The 25,424-nt window shown below is 40.8% G+C and overlaps 1 protein-coding gene across 2 annotated transcripts in view; it reads left to right on the forward strand.

Annotated features, from left to right (window-relative positions):
- Positions 1-25,424, forward strand: part of dapk1 (death-associated protein kinase 1) — a 119,101-nt gene that overhangs the window by 39,154 nt on the left and 54,523 nt on the right. For both annotated transcript variants that reach the window (XM_050051809.1, XM_050051810.1), the window contains exons 3-7: positions 2,873-3,094; positions 12,256-12,394; positions 18,409-18,538; positions 21,361-21,409; positions 21,583-21,609. In XM_050051809.1, the coding sequence (XP_049907766.1) occupies positions 2,873-3,094; positions 12,256-12,394; positions 18,409-18,538; positions 21,361-21,409; positions 21,583-21,609 (567 nt within the window). The remainder of the gene's footprint in view (positions 1-2,872; positions 3,095-12,255; positions 12,395-18,408; positions 18,539-21,360; positions 21,410-21,582; positions 21,610-25,424) is intronic.

The following is a 25,424-nucleotide window of genomic DNA, read 5'->3' on the forward strand; positions in this document are numbered from 1 at the left end:
ACTTCCACAATCACCTGAAACTGTTAGTGTGGACGTAGAAGTTTCAGATTCAGCCTCATGAATGTGGACGTGGCCTCAGACACCACTGATCAGCCCATGGGACACATTATAGTCACGGGTCAGAGTAGGGTGACGTTTTTGTCACGGATACTCCCTGAGGCCTTTTTTTTTTTCCCGTGAAGCTCCTCTGCAGCTGGCAGGGTTGTAGTCTAGATCATGCATTTACTCATCAAGTGTTGGGAGACACATTGTAGAGAGAAGATTAGAGTGGGAACATATAGCTAAATTACTAAACTGCTTCCTGACAACTGTGCACTCTAGTCTTGGCAGGACTGTAGGAGTCAGATGACAGCGCAGGGATCTCTCTTTGTTGTGGCCATTTTTTTTTTTTGCCAAGGCAGAGGAAGCTCTTGCCATAAAGCTGTAAATCTGCGTGAAAATCTGGCTGAGATGAGACAGAATGTGGCTCTCTCTCGTTTTCTCTCACTCCTTTTTCTCTCACCCCCTACTCCGTTGTTCTCTTCCTCCCTCTGTGGGTGTTCGGTACACTTAGTGCCTCATGATTGCCAGGGCCGTGAGGAGGCACAATCGGCGGAGGCGTCAACAGCCCTCAGCCAAGTGTCCTTGCATCCCCGAGTGATTTTTCTGGCGCTGTTGGTCGAGTGACAGTGGAGTCAGCGTTATCCAGTCAGATAGCAGCGTTCAATAACAATGCTGCATGGCAACATGATGGTGGAATTTCCATAACAGCTCCTGTGTTGTTCATACATCGAGTAATTTGTCACGCTAAAATGTCACACAGGCTCGCCACACTTGGATTGCTTTGACAGTGAAAGTGCTTATGTGTGCACTTCAGGCTGAAACACAGATTTTTTTTTTAATATCCACTTAACTATGAGCATGTATGCTGCAGCCTGTTAACACTGTAGTATATGGAAGGACCCTAAAATGAATGATGAAATATTTCTCTCTAGGATCTGATAATTTTGTTCAAAATTAGACAAAGACATGCATTTGTTGCTACAGCTGTTTATATCCCAGAGGGGAACATTTTTGTCATATTACCGCTTCATGAGTCTAAAAAATGTCAGAAATGAAAAGTGCCCCCCTCAGTTTCCAAAAGGCCAAGATAACATCTTCATAATTGCTTGTTTTTTCCACCGACAGTCTAAAAGCCACATTTTTTAAATATCAGAGAAGATGAAGAAAAAACAGGAAATTAAAATTTCTGAGCTGGAACCACTGAATTTTTAGTTTAAAAATGTCTCAAAATGATCAGAATTGTTGCAAATGATATTTCTGTTGATCTCCTGATTGAGCAAACAACTTTAATTGCTTCAGCTCCTCGTTTCAAGTCCAAAGAATTTGCAAAGAGTTTACACAGAAAGTCTGTTAAAGTTTGATTTTGTTAACATCATAGAAATCAAACACACTTTCAAGTAAGTTTTTAAATTATATTGGACATGCAGGTGCTTCTGCTGCCAATATATCACATAAACATAACCATAAGTGCTCAGTCCTGCCAAAATCAGAGTTTATTAAGAGGTATGGCAGTTTGAACAGTTGAGTTATAAACCCAGGCTATCTGAAAACTTAATATGAAACCTCTTTATATCTAGGTTTATTTCTTACTGTACAAAAGTGTAATATTCTCAGACTAACATGCTTTTATGCAACTGAACTGTAGTAAATATTGAATTTCATATAAGCAGGAAAGGTTTTTGCTTTCTAAACAGTTGAGTGTGTGGGGCGTAGGGTTACTGCTTGGATGTTTGTCAGCTGTGTTGATGTTGTGCTGAGCTGTGATTCTTATCAGCGTGCTGCTGACAGTGAGGGCTGCGCTGCCTGGATATAATTTACACACTGTTGTCAAACTGATGATGAGGGGTTGCTGTGGGTGGAGGCAGGTGTGTTTTTGTAACGTACAGGGATGCAGGAATACCCTCACTTTCCACTGCAGACAGTGAGGCTTGCTTGGCTCGGTGCTCCGTCTGTAATTAGAGACAGATTCGGGGATAAAAAGAGGAAAATATACATAGATATAATCCATTTTAATCATTGTTTCATTTTGGGGGTTTTAATATCGCAGTAAGTCTCTGAAACACCTCCACAGGTTGACCTGGCATCCCCCTGATTTGGATCTGAAGACACACTTGTGTCTTTATTCAGTTTTCATTGCTATTTCTGCTTCAAGGCTGATTCGGCCATGATGCATCAGCCAGTTAATAATTAAAGCTGTTTCTGATCAACCGTTTTAATGCCTGATTATCCCGCCCACTCCTTTTGGCTCAGACGTCTGTGTTTACCACACTGAAACTGATACAGCTACAGCCTGAAGTCATTTTCTGTCTGTGTATTCGCGAACAATGATGAACCCTGAGGGAATTTAACACTTGAGCATTAGAGTGTCCTTGTAGCTGATTGATTAGTTCACTCTGATCTGTTTCCAATACACATCTGTCTTTTGTTTATTGTTCATGTTGTCAGTTGTATTGTCTGCTGTCCTCTTAATATTTGTCATCAGATTCTGGTTTCTATATATATATTGCATCGTTATTTTCACGTTGGCACTGGTCTTATTTGTTTATGATGATGAGCTAGACATCTTAAAAAATGCACTTGTTTGCTTTCTTGCTGAGAGTTTGATGAGATAATGGACCACTCTTATATCTATAAGGTAAATATGCATCTTTAGCCAGCAGCCAGTTAGTTTAGCTTAGCATAAAGACTGGCTCTGATTAAAACAGCATCTCTGCTGTATGGGTCAAACAAATGTAATGGTGTTCATGACTGAGCTTTAGAGGTACTCATATTAATGTTTCAAGGCTGGATGACACCTTTTGACAATCTCTTCCCCTATTCCCCTCACTAGCGGCCAGTTTGCCGTGGTCAGAAGATGTCGGCACAGGATCACGGGTGTGGAGTACGCCGCCAAATCCATCAAGAAGCGGCGCAGCAAGTCGAGCCGACGGGGGGTGACGAGGGATGACATCGAGCGCGAGGTGAACATCCTGAAGGAGATCCAGCACCCCAACATCATCACGCTTCATGAGGTCTTTGAAAACAAGGCGGAGGTCATCCTGATCCTGGAGCTGTGAGTGGCCTCGTCTTTTATTCCTCTGTGCCCGTCATAACTGGGCAAATTGAGATTTTTGTTTTTAAATGATTACATTGAAACCTTTACAAAATGGTGAGGTAAGAGTCCTAGAATGTGATGGGGGGGAAAAATCCATGACTTGCTTCAAAGGATTTGAAAACATTGACCACATTTTGACAAAACAAGACGTGTTGCCATCATTTTGCCTGATTCAAGACAGGCTTTATGAAATATTATCAGAATCAATGATATAATCTAGACATTTTTAACTATTGTGGTCTTCAAAGTATGAAATTTCAAAGTGATCATAGCCCACATAGCCCACAAAATCTGCCCGCCTCCGCCCCAGCAAAGCTTCCATATTGTTCCAAATTCGTCAGCACCCTATTTGAAAGAGAGATTGAGAAAGTAAAAGAGACCACTGTAACATTTTCACTGGCCTCCATGCTGCTTTGACTTTTTAGCTCGTCAAACACCAAACATGACACACCAGTTAAATTGGTGTACTCATCTACTGGCAATGGAAACGCAGTCTATTGCCTATTATTACTAGGCTTTCCCACGTTTAAATAAATGTATATACGCACTAATTTTGCTGTGTCTTGTTTTTGAGTTCTTTTTCAAAACTAAAATAAATGTCAGATGGTGATTAATGTATTCAGAGTAGGCTGTTTATAAACTCTGCCTGTAGCTGTAACCTGTCCGTGGTGTCGTGTGGCACAAAGCTCACAAAGCACCAGCTGGACCAGTTTTACCAGGTTAGGTGGAACTCCAAACACTGTAACATCATTCACGTTTACACTACAATTACTCGCCGACACGCTTGCTCAGAACAAATAGGCATGAAAGCAGATCAGGGTACACCTCAAATTAGTAGGTCACCTTACAGCCAGCAGTAATGAGTGTAAAGTTAAGGACTGCAGCTGCCGGACAACATTCCTGACCAGTGATCGCTTGCGATTGAATAACAAGGAAGGAATCACCAGTATAAAACCAGTCCGGGCCTACAGCACAGCGCGTGTATGAATAATAAGTCCATGGCTCATTTCCAACTCAATGAAGTGGTAGAGCAGGTCACCACGGCAACATCTCCATGTTTGTGAGGCTTGATTAAATGCTTCAGAGGGTGATTTTTAAAATCAGAGTAAAAATTAGCACGTAACAACCTTCGATTAATGTCATAAGCTTTGCACAGCACAGAAACAATCGTATTTATTATTATTGAGCTGTTTTAATGATGTTTTAGACAACACAGAATTTACATTTAAAGTCAAAATAGCCAGGTTCTTTATAAACAAACATCAACACCAAGTTGTTTTCTTTCTCTCAGACATTTATATATATAGTTTCCTCTTTCCCAAAACATTAAACAAGTGCTCTTGTTCCAAAAGACGTCTACATGAACTCTCCCTGCTCCTGATTAGACCAATGCACAACTTCATGTGGTTTTAAATCTCATTTTCAAATAGTAAAAATATAAAAAACTGGTCCCATTTCCATTTAATATCACCTCTCTTATCAGCTATCTGAATACATTTGTGGATGGAAATATGCTATTCAGTTGCATAGTAATGTTTGAGGTTATATTTACAATGCCCTGTCCGAATAATTACGACCCCGTCCATAGTTGGAACCACTTTCCCACAAAAGGCTTTTGAGCTGATGTGATTTGCACAACTTTTGCTACAAGATGAAATCAAATTGTGACTGATTTCTTTATATGGTCATCTTCTTCAGGCACGACCAAACCGACATTAGAGAACTAGTGTAAGCAAAGGCTGACTGTTGCGTAGTCTCGCGTTGCTTGTTGCTAGCAAACACATCACAGAGCGTACAGCCGACGAGGGTAGAAATAACTCTCCATACCAGCAGGCAGCGATAGTCTGAATGAATCGAAGTAAAATCGAAAGACTGACAGGACGGATTCAAGATGCTAGTGAGCCAGTTAACACTTTAACAACTAAAACCGATGTTTACGTTTCACTAGTGAACAGTAACACAAACAATGACGATCTGCCAAAGCGCTCAATAGCTAGAAAATAATCTTACCTAATATATCAAATTTGTTTTGATACGATGGTTTGCTTTCTTTACTTCTGTTTATCTTCTCGTGCACTGAGCTAAACTGCCAGTCAGACACCAATTCAACATGCTGAATTGGCTAAAAAAAGCCAACAAGGGCCAACTGGTGCCAACGGTGCGTGTTACACCACCCAAACTAGGGTGACAGACGCTCACCGACAGCCCGACATTGACCGTCAGCTTGGTGTGTCGGGGCCCTTACTGCAAGTGTTTTTTATACAGTACATACACTGCTACATGTAGCCACAGGCTAACGTCAGGGTAACATGAAATCTCAACTGCTGTTGTTGATTTCTCCCTGATTTCGAACCATATTCCTGCTGGAACAAGTCCAGTTTGACGATTTTGGCCTAAAAGCTTTCATTGGAGATTTTGCACAGTATGAAGGGCCACTTTACTCCACTAAATAATTTTCCCAGCTGCGATGATGGTGCAGAGACCCTCAGAACGGTGTTGCAGAAGACCTAGAAATGTTTAGAGCAGACTGGGCTTTTTTCTGGGGGGGAGGGGGGCTTTAAGAGCCAGGTGCTAAAACAGAGTGTATAAAAAAAGCAAAGTATTTTTCGACTATTAAAAAATGTAAAAATGTTCTAGTAGAAACCTACAAACAAATATGAACCTGAGAAAGAGCATAATGGGTACCCTGTAAGAGCAGGTGACACTAACCTACAGTGTCACCTCCATTAATTATCATAAATTAATTCATGGTATTACCCATTAATACCACAGAAATCAAAATAGCTGTGATGTGTGATGTATGTAAATGAATCCAGTTTAAGATACCTGCTTAAGAGCGCCCAGTTTTCAGTGTCTGATAGCGCCACTGCTGAAACTTTGTCATTTAACCTACTATGAAGGATCCATCGATCATCTTTTCTCTTGAGTTAAACAAATCAGCTTGTCTTTGTGCGGGCAGAATAAACTCGCACGATGGAGAGCTGGATTTCAAACGTCTGAGAAAGAGTGGCTGCGAAAAGTCCAATTACTGCTACGCTCTCCTTTTAAAGCAACTCATTATAACCAATAGCTGCTGTAAAGAGCAACTGTGCTGAGCCACTTCTCCCTCTCTTTAAAGGTTAACAGGAACAAGACAAATTTCACTGAGCAACGAAACACTTTGTATTCTATTCCCTAAGTTAGTTGATCATTTATGACCTTGCGTCAATATTTTCATGTCACATTTGTCCTGAATTGAAGCCATTAAAAGGCTCCTTGCTTCTGATTAGGCTAAGTTTCAAAGAACTGGTCCCATCTCCATATAATGTCCTACAAATGTGGCTGAGAAAATTCCAATTACTGCCGAGGTCCCTTTTTTTTTTAAAGCAAGTCATTATAACCAATAGCTGTTGTAAAGAGCAGCCACTTCTCCCTGAGTAAAGGTTTACGGGAATGAACAAAATTTAATTTCACTGAGTAACAGACTGCTTTGTGTTGTATTCTGTAAACTATTTAATCATTTAGGATCTTGTGTCAGATTTGTCCAGAATTACAGTTCTTAGACATCATCAGAGGTCGTAAAGATTGTAGAAACAGCTCATGACTGGTTGGGCAACATCAGCTGGGGATCTCTAGGTGGGGTGGTCCCAGTTATCACAGCTGTTTTATGGGGTAGCCAGACCCGAACGTCTCTCTTTGTCGACTTGTCAGTGATGTGTCTTCCTGATCTGCATGGACCCTAACGCCTGTATAAGACTGGCCCATTAGCTCTCCCTCACTCTCTTCCAGCTGGCATCCGTCCTGTCTGTTGTTTGGCTTCGTCCACATAACACCTCCACAGCACACACTGTATCCCACACATTTCAAGCTTTGCTCTCCCTGATGGTATTGCTCACTTCGACGCTGCATTGTTCAATTGTGTCAAGTTTTTCAATAAAGGGTTTTGTGTTACTAAGGTATTTTTTTGCAACACGGGAAATGGGGTTGTAGCATGGTTTGTTAAAGTGTAGCACAAGTCTGTCTTGTGTTGCAGTTGCTGTGTGCCTATCATAGTACTGCATCCTGTTGGTTATATACCTACCTAGACTCTGTGACGTCTATGGTCATTGCTCGTTCATTGTTTATCTTCCGGCTTTGCTCTAGTCACAGTGAAGATGGCGACCAAGAGAGAAAGACTGTTGCTGGAGCTTGAAATGATCGACATTGAACAACAAATGCTCTTATTACAAATGTTACGGTGACGACAAAGAGAGAGGCGACTGCGCTGAATGGCTTGAGGCAGACTACGGGCGAATATGTGACGCTGCAGCAGGAAGTGAAACATTGCAAAATGCCGGAAATGATGTAGTTTGAAGGACCAATCATAGCTCTTGTGGTCTGCGTTGCCTCGACGCGTGGTTAAAATTTTTTGGAGGTGCACGTCGTGTCTCTGCATCAGTAGCAGAGGGACGCAACGCCTCCGCAAAGCCCTCTGTGTCGTAGGTACGCAGTAGCATAAACCTTGCTTAAGTTCTTTGTCAGGGTGCAAAAGGGTGGACAGGAGTCAAGGAAACATTTTATATGCTTGGTAGTGAGCACAGTTGGGTGACAGCAATGGATTACAATGAGAAGCCATTTTGAAAGTGACACACCTCCACAAGTGTCTAAACAAGCCACTGAGGGGTGAACGGGTGAACGTGTTCTGGTCACGTGTTCTGGGTTAGAAATAAAACATTATTCCATTCAGCAAATTAAGTTTTCCACGCCGATACTTCATGCTTATTGACATGCTTCCGTAACACCGTCAAAAACTGTTTGCTTACCGTTCCACACACCTGATTCCCATTACCTGGAGCTCATCTATATACACTTCACACATGAATGCTCCACCCTGTGTTCAGTTTGATATCTGCATGTGTATATTTATATTTACCTTGTTAAGATAAGGATAGAATAGACAAACAAAACTACATTTTGGCTCCAACATTGTTCATTCCCATGCATGATGCTCAGAGTAATCGCCGTCCATGGCTCCTCTGCTAACAGCGCAGTCTATCCCTTGAAAATAATTGTATTCGATATCATTTTAACACCAAGGTGGAAAATTGGCATTGATGGATATACAATTTTTAAAGGCTAAACCATGAGAACAACAACTTTTCTTGGTTGTAGCAGGACTGTAGTAAACATGTACAATAAGAAAAAGAGCATTTTAAACTGCTTCAAATTTTCAGAATCAATATGTGTTGAGATCATGATATTTTTGGCAACACCACCGTGCAGTTAGTCAGTGGGTGTGGGCCAGGCAGGAGGAGACGCCGCTCACCGCACAGTGGGAGTTTGGATCGTTACATTGACGTGCTTACTCTCTGGGTTGGAAGAGAGAACGCTCCTATTGCATTCAGATGTTTTGTTGAGGATATTTTTCTGCAAAGTTGTAAAATGCTTCCATTATCCCAGATGAATGTGTTACGACTTTTTTTATAGTGTCATCTGGCACATTTTAGCAACTCTTGGAGCTACTGCTAGCTACTGTCATTGGGGAAAGAGTTGGTCACACTGGTTCAAAGGAAGCTTCAGCATTTGAAAAATGTTAAATGGTCTATAATCTTATAACATATCTTGTGGTCTGCTGTCTGTGGAGATGCTGCAGTTTATTTTCCTGACCTGTCACGGTGATTTAGCCCATGGATCCCCAAACTTATTCATGTCAAACACTCCCAGAAAGATGTACTCTGAGCCACTGACAACCATTTGATAGGATTTGCTCCCTGAGGAGCTCATATGACGAGTTGTTTCTCATTGTTATGTCAGTCAGGCTGCGTTTGTGTAGACGTGCTATGGACGGGGGCATGGGTAGAAGATGAAATATAACCCAGGAGGTGTAGCTTGTAGACTTATTAAATGCCCAGACATCACACAGTCGGTTTGACGAATGTATTTTTATAGCTTTTGCCAAAAGTAAGGGACAGAAAATTTACATGTCACATCCTTGACCCACATGTCACAAGTTCTTTGACCTGATATGGGTACTTGCTCTTTTTAATTTTTTTTTAAATTTCATTTGATTTAATTTATTTATATTTTATTTTGTTGTATTTAATTGTATTTAATTAATTAATTATTTTAGTTTTTTATTTTATTGTATTTAATTAATTAAGTATTTTTATTTTATTTTATTTTATTTTGTTTTATTTTATTTTGTTTTATTTTATTTCAATTTATTCTTTGCAGTACTTTATGGTTTTTAGAGCCAGGACAACCCTATGTATTGAAACGTTTAAATGAAGGGAGCTTTTCCTACAGGGCCTACTAGTGCCAACGGTGCGTGATACACTGCACACACTAGGGGCAAAACAAAGATGATCTGAAAGGGCCAAATACAAACTCAGGAAACCACAGCTAACCAAAGGGGATCATGTTTTGTTGGGGGAGTGATCCTGTTTCAGTTACATGAGCAGGCAGGCGATGATGACTCAGTGTTAATGCCAAGCTTATACCATTAATACTCTGTGACTTCTGACAGTTCACACAAAAGAAGACAATCATGGGATGGGATAGCCATTAACTTGTTTTTTTGTGTGTGCCTGAGACAATCTTGTTATGGACTTGACTGAGAGTTGTGACAGGGTCTGACACCACAACTTGCCAAAGGCTGGGAGAATTTGTCTTCAGTGGTTAAAGGGATACACTAACACCCAAATGATCATCTGTATGTCGATTACTCATCCTGTGTTGTGTTGAATTCAGGAAGAAACTTCGTTGTTTTTGCATGCCTCCAGTGGACGAAGAATCCAAAAACGGAGAAAAGTCTCAGTGTATTGAAGCCTTATGGGTTCGCATTTAACGTTTAACATCAAAACTATGTCGAAACATTTGTTTACGAACTCTGACACAACTCGTGCAGTATAATCCAAGTCTCATTTATCCAGTTTTTTGCTTCATACTTCCCAAACACATGCATTTAAACGTAAACCCCTACGACTTATATTCATCAAGAATTTTCTCTGGTTTTGGATTCTTCATCCACCGGTTTTCTTCCTGAATTCAATGTAACATGGGGTGAGTAACTGACATATGATCATTCAGGCGCTGAAGTATTCCTTAAACCGCTAAAGATAACTTCTTCCAGCCTCTGGCAGTTTGTAAGTTGTGGTGTCAGACCCTGTCACAACTTTCAGTCAAGTCATTACAAGATCATGAATGTCTCATGATTGTCTTCCTTTGTGAGAACTGTCAGTACGAAGAAGTATACAGCTGGATAAATGAGACTTGGATAAATGGATGCTCTGATATAGTTTACCTGTTGTTAAACCGAACCCCTATGACTTTAGGTAATCAAGAATTTTATCAGTTTTTGGATTGTTCGTTCACAGTGGAGGCATGCAAGAGTTTTCTTCCTGAATTCCTGAAGTGATATCAAAGGGAGAGCAATTGACATACAAATGATCATTTGTGGGTTGAAGGGTTCCTTTAATCTAATACACGTAATCTACTGGAGGAAGTGGTTATTTATTTAGATGATGACAGTTAAATGTTCTGCACACATCACAATTAGCATTCAAAGCTGGTAGTATGACATCATGCTAGCACTTTCAGCCCTGAGCAGGTAAAACAACAGGTTACACGTTGGATGCTAAAAATGTTTGGCTTCACGTTGTGTCCCTTTGTCCTCCACATCTTCTCCTCCTCCCGCTGCACCCTGGGTAAATACAACCGCAACCGCAACAGTGACAGTCGTCAACTTTGACGTTAAACATTGACCAGCCGCGTGTGAAATAAGGCAGAGGTGACGTGATCGGGCTGAAATGTTCTCTACTGTCTGTGATTGTGCGTGAACACCCTGGTAACCGCTGAAGCAGATGATGAAATAAACATTCGAGATACAGAGTGTGTGTTTGGTGGGAGGAGGAGGCGGAGGTCCCAGCTGTGCAGCTGGTCTGGTGTTTCCTCCCTGAAGGGTGGAGTAGTGTGTGTGTTTGTGCACGTGTGTGTTTGTAGGATTTGATAAGGCGTTGTTTGGTGGTAATTTTTGTAAAATAAAGTTACATTTCATATGATATAAGACGATAAAATGATAATTGAATAGATGTAACTTTGAACATGGAGAATTGGCTTCTAAAATGAAAGTAATTAAAGTGTGACTTACATTTCTTATTTATTTATATGGCAAGACAAGCACGTGTTTGTACAGTGTGTGTATTGTAAGTGAACACTCAACGACTGGATAAACATGGCTGTAATTACAGTTATCTGTACTCTTCCTCTCTCCTCTCTTTATCGTCACACTTCCCCTCGCGGCAGGCTTTCACTCATACTGTGACCGTGATAAATCCTCTGCTTGCTTCATTTCCTTATCTCTACTTTTTCTTCTCTACCTTTAAGTGCTAGTTCATTAAATAATCTAGGTTTCTATAGATAAAATGTAAGGTAAGATGTTGGTAGTAGTTAGTGAGTACTGATACTGATATTACTGTAACAGGCTTTAAAAGGGGATTTTATAAGAAACAATATTAGATTCTGACAGGATTAAATAAGACACCAAAAACTGTATTAATATTAGTCAGTTTTGTATGATAAAATGTTCATGCCCCCAAACTAGCCAGAAATGGGTCAGTCTTTTTCATTAAACTTCATGGATCAGATGGGATTTAGTCCCAATATTTCACTGTTTTTGTGCTGTAATTATGTTCACTCAGGCAAATGGTGTTGATTTTAATTTGCTAAATGTTTTCATGATTCAGTGAATGATCACATTTGAGCTTATTTATTGCTTCCTGCTAATGTTCTTCATACCCTGATTATTATTCCTCCAAGATCCTTACTTATTTTAAAATGAAATAATGGTGCAAAAACATGAGAAAAGCTTTAAATATTCCAATAAAACAAACTAAGCTCAAACATTTGGGCATATTCCTTTTTCCCATATCCTCCAGTTTGTTGACTTTAATGAAGGGTTTTCATTATAGAAGTTTACCGAGAGCAGCACTGGTTAAAACGTTATTGGGATGTGTAAATTGGTCGGGCTCTAATGCACCGGGATGATTAGATTACATCAGCTCAGCTCTGATAAGCAGGGATTTGTGACTGGCTCTCATCTGAGGGATCTCACATTTTAATTCTCTCCCTCCCTCTCTCTGTCTCTGTCTCTCCTCGTCCAGCGTGGCCGGCGGTGAGCTCTTCGATTTCCTGGCAGAGAAGGAGTCGCTGAGCGAGGAGGAGGCCACCCAGTTCCTCAAGCAGATCCTGGACGGAGTCTTCTACCTGCACGCCAAACAAATCGCTCACTTTGACCTCAAGGTACTGCAGCAACTAAAGATAAACAACACCATCCCTGTTTGATATTCCCTTTGTCAGACATGTAATCCAAGCAGGAGTACTGCAGGTTTTTAGATATTGTCTGTTCAGTCAGCTGCACACACTGATAACATACCATAAACCAAAACTGTGTTCCAAGTCTGTACAACATCAATTTAAAGTGTTTAGTCATACCAAACTGTCTCCAGTTCCAGCTTCTCCAATGTGAGGATATGCTGCTTTTCTTTGCCCTATCATGGTGTAGAAATGAGAGTGAACTGAATATCTTATGGTTTTGACTGATTTGAAGATGCCACAGTGGGTTTGAGAAATAATTAGATGAGATAATCCTTCACTGGTCCCCACCTGAGAAATTAACAATGGCATATAATGGGCATTTTTCTATATTTTCTGATCTCTAAATGATTAATGGAGCACATTTGATAGCTGCTGTCTTCATAAGCATATGCTGGGAGGTCATGCTAAGTCTATCTGATTTTAAGTGTTCTGTTGGAGACGTTATTTTTCCAAAATACAATGCACAATAGTTCTTTTTACAGCAGACGTCTCAAAATGAAAAAGCACAGGTGTCACAAATAGCCTCAAAGATGGCTCCGTTCTATTCAAGTGTCCCGCTAATTAGAGGTTGAACTGCATTTTGAAAGGCCAGTATAATTAAGATAACTTTGAGCAGCAAGAAACGATAGCTGATTGCCAATGTCACCACTAACAACACCTTCCATTCCCCTCCCTCCCGCCTCCGAATTTGACATTTTCGGAAATTAACCATCTTTATTAGAGACTGTATAGCTGTTGAACTGAACATCTAAGTTGAAATGATAAATACTCAAATAAATATTCTATTGAACATAAAATCAACCGTAAAAAATCCTCACAGTCAACTGGAGATTCTCAGGTACACAGTGACATTACCTTACCTTAACTTGGTGTATAAAGCCTCCATGAAAAATGATAATCAGAGCTGGCTGGTTTCTGTTGCTTGTATTTGAAATATGAATTTCAGTTACTTTTAAATATTTTGTAACTGGTTTTACCAGTTACTGGTGTAAAAAAGTCACATGTAATTTGTAACAAGATACGTTGGAGTGGAGTCATTTTGTATTTTCCAAATACTCAAAATACTTTCTCTAATATTCATAAAACAAAAAAGAAGACAAAGATAAATCCTAGTTTATAGCTGGACTGTGTAGGAATCACTGGAGGGCTTTTAGTTTGAAACTAGAGCATTTAATTTAAGCAAAATAAGTAATATAAATACATGTTAAAGTATAAAACAACACTCAGACACATTCACAAAGATTAACTGGCCAAACCAATTAATGGGTCAACCCTTTACAAGTTAGTCATGTCAGTGTGACAGTGAGCCAGGGTGCAGAAAACTGGGACCACTGCAATAACTGTGTATTGTGAAAATAAGTATATAGTATATTATGTACAGTATATTAGTGTTCAGTGTTTGTTTCACAAGTGAGAGTAGAATGGAGCATGAGATCGATTGGCGGTTTGGTGCTGCATCTGCAGTGATGCGGGCACTGCACCAGACCGTCGTGGTGAAGAGGGAGCTGAGCCAGAGGGCAAAGCTTTCGATTTACTGGTCCATCTACGTCCCAACCCTCACCCATGGTCATGAGCTCTGGGTAGTGACCAAAAGAATGAGGTCACGGATACAAGCAGCCGAAATGAGTTTCCTCTGTAGGGTGTCTGGGCTCAGCCTTAGAGATAGGGTGAGGAGCTAGGATATCTGGAGGGAGCTCGGAGTAGAGCCGCTGCTCCTTCGCGTCGAAAGGGGTCAGTTGAGATGGTTCAGGCATCTGATCAGGATCCTCCTGGGTGCCTCCTGTTAGAGGTGTTCTGGGCACGTCCCGCTGGTAGGAGGCCCTGGGGCAGACCCAGAACACACTGGAGGGATTACATATCTCATCTGACCTGAGAACGCCTTGGGGTCCCCCAGGAGGAGCTGGAAAGCGCTGCTGGGAAGAGGGACGTCTGGGTTGTTTTGCTTGGCCTGCTGCCCCCGCGACCCAGCTCTGGATATGCGAATTAAAATGGATGGATGGATATTAGAGTAAAGTTTGGACACAGCAACAGACACATACCTCATGCGCTTGTCCTTCATAGATCATTAGTTTCAGACATTTCAACAAATGCAAATGAGGCCTTTGAAGTGATTAGGCTTGGTAACGTCCTCAAAATAAGAACCAAAACAGAATTGTGTAATTTGAGAGAAGAAGAGATCCACTCCTGTGATGATTGTGACATTTCCATGAAAACACTTTGCACACAGAAGATGATGACAGCAATTTTGCTCAAGGTCGTATCAGACAACACAGTTGCATATTTTCTTTGAAAAGACAAAACCCTCCATAATGTTCTCCTCTTATCGGAGGTCACAGTAAAGTGTTGCCCGTTGTTCAGCTGCCTGGAGTAGTTCACATCCATTCTCCAAAATGCCAGCTCACTGGAGAAGTGGATTTGCATTATTATGCGAATATATGTTTGTTGTTTGCATCAGCTTGCCTCTTTTTCGACCTCTCCTTTTTATATCAGCTTCTCTTTGTATTTATGTTCTCTGAGCCAATGCATCTGAGACTAATTACCATGACTAATCAGTTTTGACTTATTTTGGACTCTCTCCTTTTTATTATGGCGCATGTGCTGTTTAATACTCCTGCGGGAGGAAGAGTAAAGGTCAGAGTGTACTCACAGCACGGACGCCGCGCAGCACGTGACATTCTTCAACATTACCTTGATGTTTGGTTTATTGTTGTGGTAGTTCTTTACTCAAATATGAATCGATATCATTGATCAGTTGTCCACTTACTGCTGCACATGTGGCGTCTTTAGAATAAACAGTCCAGACCGACTCCTCCACTTACAGAATAATCTTCACAAATCATCCCTTGGAGTTCAGGACATTCAGCCTCCAGGTTTGCAGAAAATAATAACCTCTGTGCCCAGCCAGCCACTTGTGATCAATGCTAGAGCTTTTACCAACCACTGCAGCCTCCGCTTCACATATCAGCTGCTGTTATTCACTGTCTAGCAGTGGCTCAGTTTAAGACTTAATTTGTTTAGTTGAATGGCTTTCTGCAATGCCGCAGTATTCAACACCATAGGCTGGCAGCTGTCTTTGCTTGTGATGCTCTCCTGTGTCAATTTTAGTTCAAGGCTATTTATACTTATTATGTGGACATTGTGAAGCCACAACAATAGCATAACAGCCTTCATAGACATTCAGGGAGAGATATACAAGCTGTTCTCTGCCATCACACAGTTTGAAATGTGAGCAACTTATATTTTTGAGTCAAATCAATTGTACAGAGACAGTAACATTTCTAATCAATGTACTTAATATGCTCAAGAGCTTAATATGTTGGCCAGATCAGACTAATGATGTCTGACTCATCTAAAACACAATTTGTATCTGAACTGAAGCACCAGAGGGATTTAACGCCAGCTGTACTTTTAATAGAAAACACTTGAAAAGACCCAGCTTGTAAAGAAAATCCCCAAATTTTGATTTCCTACTGTATCATTGTTTACTAATGCTCTGAATACTGCTTTAATCCTTGTGATATTCATTATGCCATGGAGAGATTTGTGGGGAGACATGTTTTGGGTTATTGAGCTTGCAGTACAAGTAGCCACACTACTTCACTTTGCTCATGATGGTGGAGGAGTTATTCAGGTCCTTAATTGAAGTAAAACGTAGCTGTCACTTCATTCAATATGTGCATTAAAAAGGCTGTAATAATATCAGATTGGACATTCTTAGGTAGGGTCTTCATTTAGGATCCTTGTGGCCTGATGGTAGAGGCTTCTTCTGAGCCTTTCTGTGCTGGCCTAGTGCTGATACCTTCTTGCCAACTTTAACAGGAAAAAAAGGCAGTTATTCGGATGGTTGGGATCTTTAATGATTCTCCTGGCCTTACTTTTGCAGTACCTCCAGAATACATCCTTTCGGCAGGGTAAAGCAGGGCCTATAGTATGCTCAGAATAAACCAGTCTTTGCAGGGCCTCGCAGTCCCGTTTGTTGCTGTTTCTGTACCAGGCAGTGATGTTCCCCGTCAAGACGCTCCCAATAGTGCAGGAGCAGAAAATCCTTAGTATATGAGGGGATAGTTCTTCAGGCGTCTAAGGTGAAGCAGTCTCTGCCTCGATTTTCTCACCACGGGGTCAGTATGCAGCACCCAGGTCAGGCCCTCAGTGATGTGAACACTAAGGTACTTGAAGCTATGTACCATCTTCACTAAGGGTATAGAGGAGGGTGTAGTTCCTTCCCTGCTTCTTCCCAAAGTCCACTATCATCTCCTTAGTTTTGCTGACGTTCAAGAGTAGCTTTGTCATCAGCAAACTCACTGGTGTTGTTGGAGTCTGAAGTGGCTATTCAGTTGTGTGTGTACAGGGAGTACAGCAGGGGGCTCAGAACGCAGCCCTGGGGTGCTCCGGTGTTAAGTATGTGGGTGAAAGAGGTGTGTCAGCCTTTTATCACCACCAGGGGTCTGCCTGTCAGGAAGTCAAAGATCCATATGCACAGTGAGGTGTTGAGTTACAGTTGCCTAAGCTTTGTGAGTACATGTATAGTATATGTGAGTATAATCAGGACAATTTATCTGAAGTATAAAAAGTACTTAATGCAGAAAAATGTCCCCTGCGACTGTTGTGTTATGTTATAATATCATTAGATTATTGTTACTCATGCATTTGTGTAAAAGCAGGATTTTATTTTAGTATTTGGTTGAGTTGGAGCTCATTTTCAATTATTTTGTATAATACTGTAACTAAAGATTATGATCTCCTGATTATTTTCTCCATTATTTGATTTATTTTCGTTTGGTTTAAAAAATTCTAAAATAAATATGATAGATGCCCAGTGGTCACAATGTTGGTTTTGTCTATCCAGTTGTACAAAATTTAAAATTATGAAAAAAAAGAAAAGAAAAGAAAAGCAGTAAATCTTTACATTTGAGAAGCCAAATAAAATGTTTTAACATGAAAAATAATACCAGTTATCAAAATAGTTGCCAGTCAGTTTTCAGTCATTCAACTAATTTGTTCCAGTTGAACTTGTATATACTGTTAGGTGGTTCAGTCTATAAAAAACATAATATTTTTAAATGTTTTTTGTATGTTTTATGTGCAAAAATCTTAATTTATAAAGTAACTAAAGCTGTCAGATTAATGTAGTAAAAAACAAGTGCAATATTTCCATCTGAAAGGTAGTGGAGTAGAATTAGAAAGTGCCTTGAAAAGACATACTTAAGTAATGTACCTCAAATTTGAACTTAAGTATAATATTTGAGTAAATGTACTTCGTTACATTTCACCCCTGGATTTAAGGTGTTCATCTGATATCAGTCTTCTTGGTTCCAGCATTAACATAAGCATATCAGTGTTTGTAGAGAATAAAACCAACGAGCCGAGCTGGAGTCAGATTCTCTCAGCGCCTCATGTTGCCACTGCTGCCCACATTCAATCTGTTCTTGTTCCTTCCCAGACTAAATCCTTGAGCTCGGCTCACAGTCGAGCTGAAAGGACGAGGTTTGGAGGGAAGATGGCTTCGTCTAAAAAGAGCCATTGTGTCCTCAGGAATGTCCGGCTTCTGTTGTTTGGCTTTGCTTAAAGCACATCTTTGCCTGTCCTTTCCTTTCTCCCACTTCCTCGAGAGGTTTTTACTCGTGTTTTGCATGGGATTTCCATGGCTGATGAGCCTCCTTCCTGCCAGCCTGTTCCTGGTTTTGTGTCCGACTCTGCTTCTCGCTCCCTTGTTTACACCTAGTTAGTGTCTGACACTGATCATTTTATTCGCCCCTTAATTTCTCTGCAAGTATCTTAACTGTCCATCATTGAAACTCTGCTAATAAGACTTGAAAAAGACAGGGTCAGTAAAGAGTCTGGTCCTTATAAAGATGTCCAGTGTTACTCCACCTCCCTCTGCCTCTGTCTGTCCTTCCTCTCTCACCTTTGTAATTGTCTCTCTTTTTCTGTCTTTCCAGCCGGAGAACATCATGCTGCTGAACCGCTCTGTGCCTCACCCGCGCATCAAGCTCATTGACTTCGGCCTGGCCCACAAGATAGATTTTGGCAATGATTTTAAAAACATTTTTGGAACTCCAGAATTTGTAGGTCAGTATGTGCTTCCCTGAAGAATCGTGATTCTGTCTTATTTCCTTGTCTAGTTTAAACAGCTTCTGCTCAGGGGAGTTTGTGCAAATATGCCCTCCATCCTTTCAATACTATGCACACACAAACACTCAGTGCACCACCCTGCTCTCCTGGCTTTATCCCAGAGGTTGCGTATTGTGAGAGCAGGTGCCAAAGGGACTAAGTGAGAGAGACCTGATAATAGACTGGAGATTATCAGAAAGCTCCTTCTTGCCAACACAAACACGCACTAATAGACACATCAGTGGCTCTGTCCCATCTCCCCTCACCTACCCCTTTGCCCGGGGCAGCCGCCAACACTCCCAGCCTCTCCCCTTGCTTCGATGCCAGTGCTCACCACCAGCATCATCCAGGCCAAGACCAGGGCCTGTTCCCAGTTCAGCAGGGTGGCAGCGGTCAAATGGTCTAAATTAAGATCAAGCAGCAGAAAGCTGAAAGTATGGCTTAATATCTCCACAAAAAATGAAAATTGTAACTAAAATGCTTTATAGATTCAAGGCAGTATGATTTATGAGTCTTACTTTTGCCTTTGTCTTTCCAGCATCTGCTTTTTTTGTTAGTTGTACACCAGTTTTTCAAATTGTGAGGTCATAAATCAGTCAAACATGAATACTTAGACATGATACACATAACTGTGGATTCAGTGTGACTAACACTTCCCAATGATATCCTTGTCACAGATGTTTTAAGCAAATAAATGTCCATAAATCCACATAGAAATCATTTTTAAAAAGATGCTACTTATATGTTGAGAACTTGCCAGAGATTCGGCATGTTTTCGACAGTGTCGAAGTAATCTAGTGATAACTGTCTGTACGTCCGTGGGTACACTGCAAACAGGAGCTACCAGTAGGTTATTCAGCATTCTTTTAATGGTGCTGACGTGCTCAAATGTGAACAGGTTCTGGCTAAAAAATGGTCATAACCCACAGCTAACTGACTCCATAGCAATGTCCCCCAGATCCCCCAAACTATTGTAGTAAGCTGTAGTTTCAACACAAATGCATGATTGTCCCCTAAATAAAAGTAAGACAGACTAAAACTGGAGTGACAAAATGTAGTAATTTTAACACTAAACCAGTGCCTAGATATCCCCACCCTGGTGAAACTCCACCAGATGACACAAAGCACTTCATTCAGCAGAGTTTAGCTGGTTGTCGTCCCCATTTTTGGTCCCCCCTCTGTTGGGGTACCTAGCACACAGATCTGGTACTAAAAGGTGGAGCTGTGAACACTGCAGTCTGATTGGTCAGTAGAGGACGGTCACTCTGCTCAGGGCTGAGTTGTGGCTGGTTTTGAGGCTCATGTAACCACTGTTCATACTGTGGAGAGTTTTATTAGTAAACTGTAACTATAAAATGAAAGGATGTTTTATTGCCTCTCACAGCAGCTGGAGACTGAGAAGAAAATAATTTAATTAACTGGGCCGACTGCTGGTGACTTTTAAGGGGGTACTTTAACTTGACATGAATTCATCAGCACACCTTAAATATTCCATATGACAATTGTGACCATTACTTAAGGTTTTATACAACATACACTTTTAGTAATGAGTGGATCTTCAAGTGTTTATTAATTTGGGCTGGGTTATGTGAACTGCATATATTCTAATCCTCAGTCAGAGAATAAAAGTGTTGTGGAGTGTCGTTCCTGTGGGCTCTGGCAACACTAAACCCCTGAGCTTGCCTGAGAAGGACTAAATGCACAAACCCGTTATATTTAAATATCCCATGGAGAGAGACTCTCACTGCAGACCGTTTTATTTTGTTCTGAAAATGTCGGCGTGCAGCCTCGTTCTGTGGACGATAAACAAGGTGCAGACTTCCATCTGTGTCACCGCTGATGAGGAAATACAGTGAGTGCTGGACGGAGCAGTGAGTGACAACAACCCCGCCCACATTTAAGGGCACTGTTTGCAGTGGAAACGCTAGGGTCAAGGTACCATGTCTGAAGGGTTACTGTTGGTTCCAAAGGTACCATACGAAAGTGTTTGGTGGAAACGGGGCTATAATGAACAGGTAGTGGGCGCCATACTTTTTCCCACACAGTGAAAACGGAGGCTGAAAATACTGAGATCAAACTATAAAACTAAGCAGCACTGATCAAATTTTCTAATTTCTTGCCTTCACATTAATTCACCTACCAGCAGGAGTGTTTATTGGTTCGGTACGGCGCAGTGCATTCTGGTAGTTGTAGTTTTTCTACCTCTTGAGCAAAAGCGAATGCCACAGCCCTTTATCTCAGTTTTTTCTGTTCATGTAGCACCAATTTCAAAAGTATTTGCAGTTTTATGAAAGAACGATCTTTCCAGCAGTGATATAATACTTGTTTAATGTTAGTGTCATACGGAGGTGCAGGTACAGGGTCTGGATCCTCTCTCCCACAGAATCCCTGTTTCCAATCAAACCTGTTTGTTTTAATTTGATTAGAAATGAAGGCACTGATTCATCTTCAATTACGATCTTCACACATCTGAGGACATGTGACAAGAGAGAGAGGGAAGAAAAATAATCACACTTCCAGCAGGTGTGATTAAAAAAGACACAGCGGCTCATAAACCAACACCTCTAAAGAAACTGAAAAATCTGAATGTGAGAACAAGCTCAAACAAAATTCATCAAAATGACACCGCAAGAAGAAAATAAGTAAATTTATCTGTGAGGGAAAATAGATAATCAGAGAACATTAAATCAAAGATAAAGTTGGTGTCTGTGGTGTGGGTTTGTTGTTTGCATGCTGACCTGAATATTAATCATGTTCTGTTTTGTTCATTTGCCTCACAGCTCCAGAGGTAGTCAACTATGAACCTTTAGGCCTGGAGGCAGACATGTGGTGAGTAAACAAGAACTCAATCTGCTCTACAATAAGCATTGTGTGCATACGCTGTTTGAAATCATAATTCTGAAGAACATCTGCTGTTAAGTAAATGTATGTTTTGTATGATTCACTGCAATCAGAGTGCACAACTATATTCTTTTTCTTTCTGTCTCCTTGCTTCTCCTCAGGAGTGTCGGTGTGATAACCTACATCCTGTAAGTATCACCAGTGCATCGTGTAAATGTCTCCTGTCATGATGGATAATTGTGTGAAATGTGAAATATGTACGAATCGGAAACAACCTTCATGTTCAGGTTTTCTTACACACACCAGGATGTCATCACTCACTGAACTTAACAGTCAGTCAGAACCTAAAGCGGTCACAGGCGGCTCTTTGACCTCTCTGCTGTTGAACTTGCCGGGCCACAGAGCAGTCACAGTGTTGTTTGTCATGAGTAATAGCAGTAACAGCCTGCAGAAATGACCTGCGAGCTTTTTAAAATTGCTTTTTGAGTGCACTTGAGTGTGACATTGTGTCAGCAGCTGTGTGGACATTTCCTTTAATTAAAGAGAGATTGTTTTGCTGATCAGACACAGCCAGTGTCAGTTAGTCATGATTGACCACATTCTCTCTCAGTAACTTTCAAATTCATCAGCACTGTTTTTTGTAGTTTACTTGTGCATTTTAAGTTGAGGTGCTCAAAGTTTTAATGACCGAGTCCCACTGACATCGCTACCTTTAGCTAACAGAGCTGCTAGTGACCATGTAGCCGGTAGCTTTCTGCAAGTTGTCATCCCTAACCTGACGGACACTCGTTAGGGGGTGTGCAGTTTGATGCAGTCTCTTAGCAGTGAAAGTTAAAGTATTGAAATGGACCTCAAATATTATAAATATAAGGCATTAATTTCATGTCATGTTCGGGGGCTGCACAAAATAACTCTGAGGGACACGATTTGCCTACAGTCCGCACTTTGAGCAAAAACTATTTAGTCGCTTTCTGCCATTATTGCTTTGAACAACAAAAGTCAGGGGTTCCTGTCTAGGGTCAGTAGTACAATACATTCACTGTACTTAAGCACAATTTTTTAGATACTCCAAAATAAGGTCCCCCTTTACCCACTCCAACATTAAAGTGATGAAGACATTAATGCATTAAAATTGTAGTGCAGTTATATAATTCATATCACTTAGAAATGGGCTATTCTACCTGCATGATAGATACTTTGACTTTTGCTACTTCAAGTACTGTATATTTTGATACTAAACTAATCATCAGTTGGATTTTTAGACCCCTACATGTCCAAAGTTTTTGCACTTCCTGCTCTGGCAACCTTGACTACTCAGAAAATGCTTCCTGTAATTGAAAATGAAGAGAAGTGGGGAGAAAATGTAAATGATCTGCTGTCTATCCATATAAAGAGTTTAAGCTGGAAAAAGCTTTTTAAATTTTTAATCCTATTTATGCACAGATTTTTGTAGTATCTATTTTTCAAATCTGATTTTAACCAGTTTTTTTAAATCAAGAATATTTTTATTAGGTTTTAACAGGATTACACAAAGCACGCTCACAGCAGGTATTAAACTTAAATATGTATGATGGAGAACAAAGTTTGAAATCAAATTGCAATCCTCCCCATACCCTAACTAATAACAGTTGGAATATCGTCAGTAGGACGGTCCGCCATCTCCTGAATAAGACAGATAAGCTGAAAGTCAGGCTTAATATTAAAAGAGAGGAGGAGGGATGTCTTTGTAACAGGCAGGATCAGAATGATGGGGTACTTTATCAGTGTACACTGACATAAAGCACCGAGAACAAGAAACAAATATAAAATCTTCAGTTTAACTGGCAGCTCTGAAAGTACTTCAGAAAGGGGCCCAAACCTTTTGGATTTTTTATTCGAGTTACTAATTGAGTCGCGAATCTTTTCAAGATTATAGCAGGAGATTTTAACCAGTTATTTTTATATTCAAAATATATTTCCAGATTTTTCTTTTTTAACAAAAACTAAAATACTGAGCTCTCAAAAATGAAATGTCTGTCTGCTGGAGGCTGATCTACTGTAGCTAAACGACTCTGGACTTTGTCCAAGGTCTGGTCAGTCCTCTTTGATCTTGTTGGCCTGCTCTGCACTTAATAAAGAGGATGTAACCTCAGAAAAGAAGTCCTGATGAGATATTCGTCCTGTCACAATAAGTTATGTTAAAACATTTCACCTGTGTGGCTACTTTGAGACTTCAATTAAGCAGTTGATCTTTCAAACAACAAACATGTCTACAGCGACATCATTTTCTACAGCCAAGTGCTTTCGTTGAAGTACTGAGTGCTCTTGAAGCAGCTGTCTGCAGACATGTCAGCGCAGTTTAATTCAACAGCAAGAGAAAAGTTCATGCCCTCTGCGACCCACGGATCAACTTCTGTTGGCTCTTGACGATGCTGTCCTCCTCTCTATACACAGCTACGAGCTTTTCTGAGCTCCCACACACCTTTTATCCTTCAGAGAGACACCTACACGGAGCACAAACACAGAACGTGTGCACAAGACTGCGCATTAGGTGCCTTTGCCCACACAAACATGTAGAGGGCTCTCACTAAAACACAGCGAGGTAAATAAAGGGAAAGTAAAGGTAAATGCCAACACAAGTGTTATCTCATTATTACATAATAAGTAGCTGCAAACATCGCATGTTTCATTTTTAAAGAGTAAATTGTAGGGGCTATTCAAATGATGCATCATTTTGTCTCTACTCTTCATGAACACACTTTTACGCATGCATCCATGCACACATTCATACTGTACACATACACACACGATCTTTGTTCATGCTGTCCACCCACACAGCTGTCACAGCTCTGCCAGGCAAGGTAGAAAATAGATCGCTCACTGCCTATTATCACAGCAGAGCAACAGCGAGGTGCACTTACTGCTCATCTCCTATTGTAAAGACCAATGTGAGAGGGAAGAATAATTCAATAATTAGGAATTACAAATACGAATAAATGATTTGAGGTACGTTTTAGGAAGCATCTCCACACCCTTAATGGGAATATGCTGGATGAGTGATGACCCGATTGTAACACTGTAATGGAAGCTGCACAAAAAGCTCCATTTGGGAACTCCAAAGTAGTCACATAAGATACTCTGACTTCCATTTCTTAAGACTTCATGTGTCAGCGATAATGCAAACTGAGATCATTTGAGTGAATGTGGTGAATCAGCCAGCTTTCTTCTCTGCTAGAGCCCTAATTTGGGTTTCAGGTTGTTAAGAATTGTGCACCGTGCATCTTTAAGTCTCATTTGGGAAACATTTTGGTGAATAAAATGTCGCCAGAGAATCCTGACTTAACACTTTCCTGCTGGTGTTACCGCCTGGCTCGGCAAGAATCGCCTTAATTACTTGTTTGTTGCGAGCAGCTGCACCTTATGCAGTCGATAAATTCATACATTTCTGCTTAACTTGAGCTTGACCTGCACGACCTCCACGTCTGTCCCAGCTGGCATGTTAATTAACAGCTGGAGCTGATGAGCTGGAGAGATATCAGAGCAGAGGGGAAGGCCAGGGGTTTGTCAGGGACTGGTGTCTGATTTAACTGCCTGAGCTCTGAGGGACTGAGATCGTTTCTACATGCATGATCGCTCAGGTCTGTGTTTACGGTACTGTGTCGTGGGCTGCGGTTGAATAGTCTTTTCAGCGTAGGAGAGTTCCTAACTGGGTGAAATGACCTGGAAGTATTTAAGTGGCAGCCACGATAAGAGCTGGTTGAATTCTTGAAATGCTAAGGAAAGGTGCGTCAGTGCTTCATTTCTTATCTCCTTTAGCAGAGGGTACACTTAATTCATCCTTAACCAAAGGAAGATAGCGACATCTCACATTATCCTTGCAACAGCAACATTTAAATCGATTCGCTACTCAGTTGTTCACATTGTGTCTATCAATTTAAAAATTATGTTCACATAATCACGGTAGTGCAGTGGTTGGTACTGTCACCGCACAGCAAGCAGGTTCCAGGTTCAAACACGCTGGTCG

This window comes from Epinephelus moara, chromosome 8, assembly GCF_006386435.1.
Source record: "Epinephelus moara isolate mb chromosome 8, YSFRI_EMoa_1.0, whole genome shotgun sequence".
Classification (NCBI taxonomy): domain Eukaryota; kingdom Metazoa; phylum Chordata; class Actinopteri; order Perciformes; family Serranidae; genus Epinephelus; species Epinephelus moara.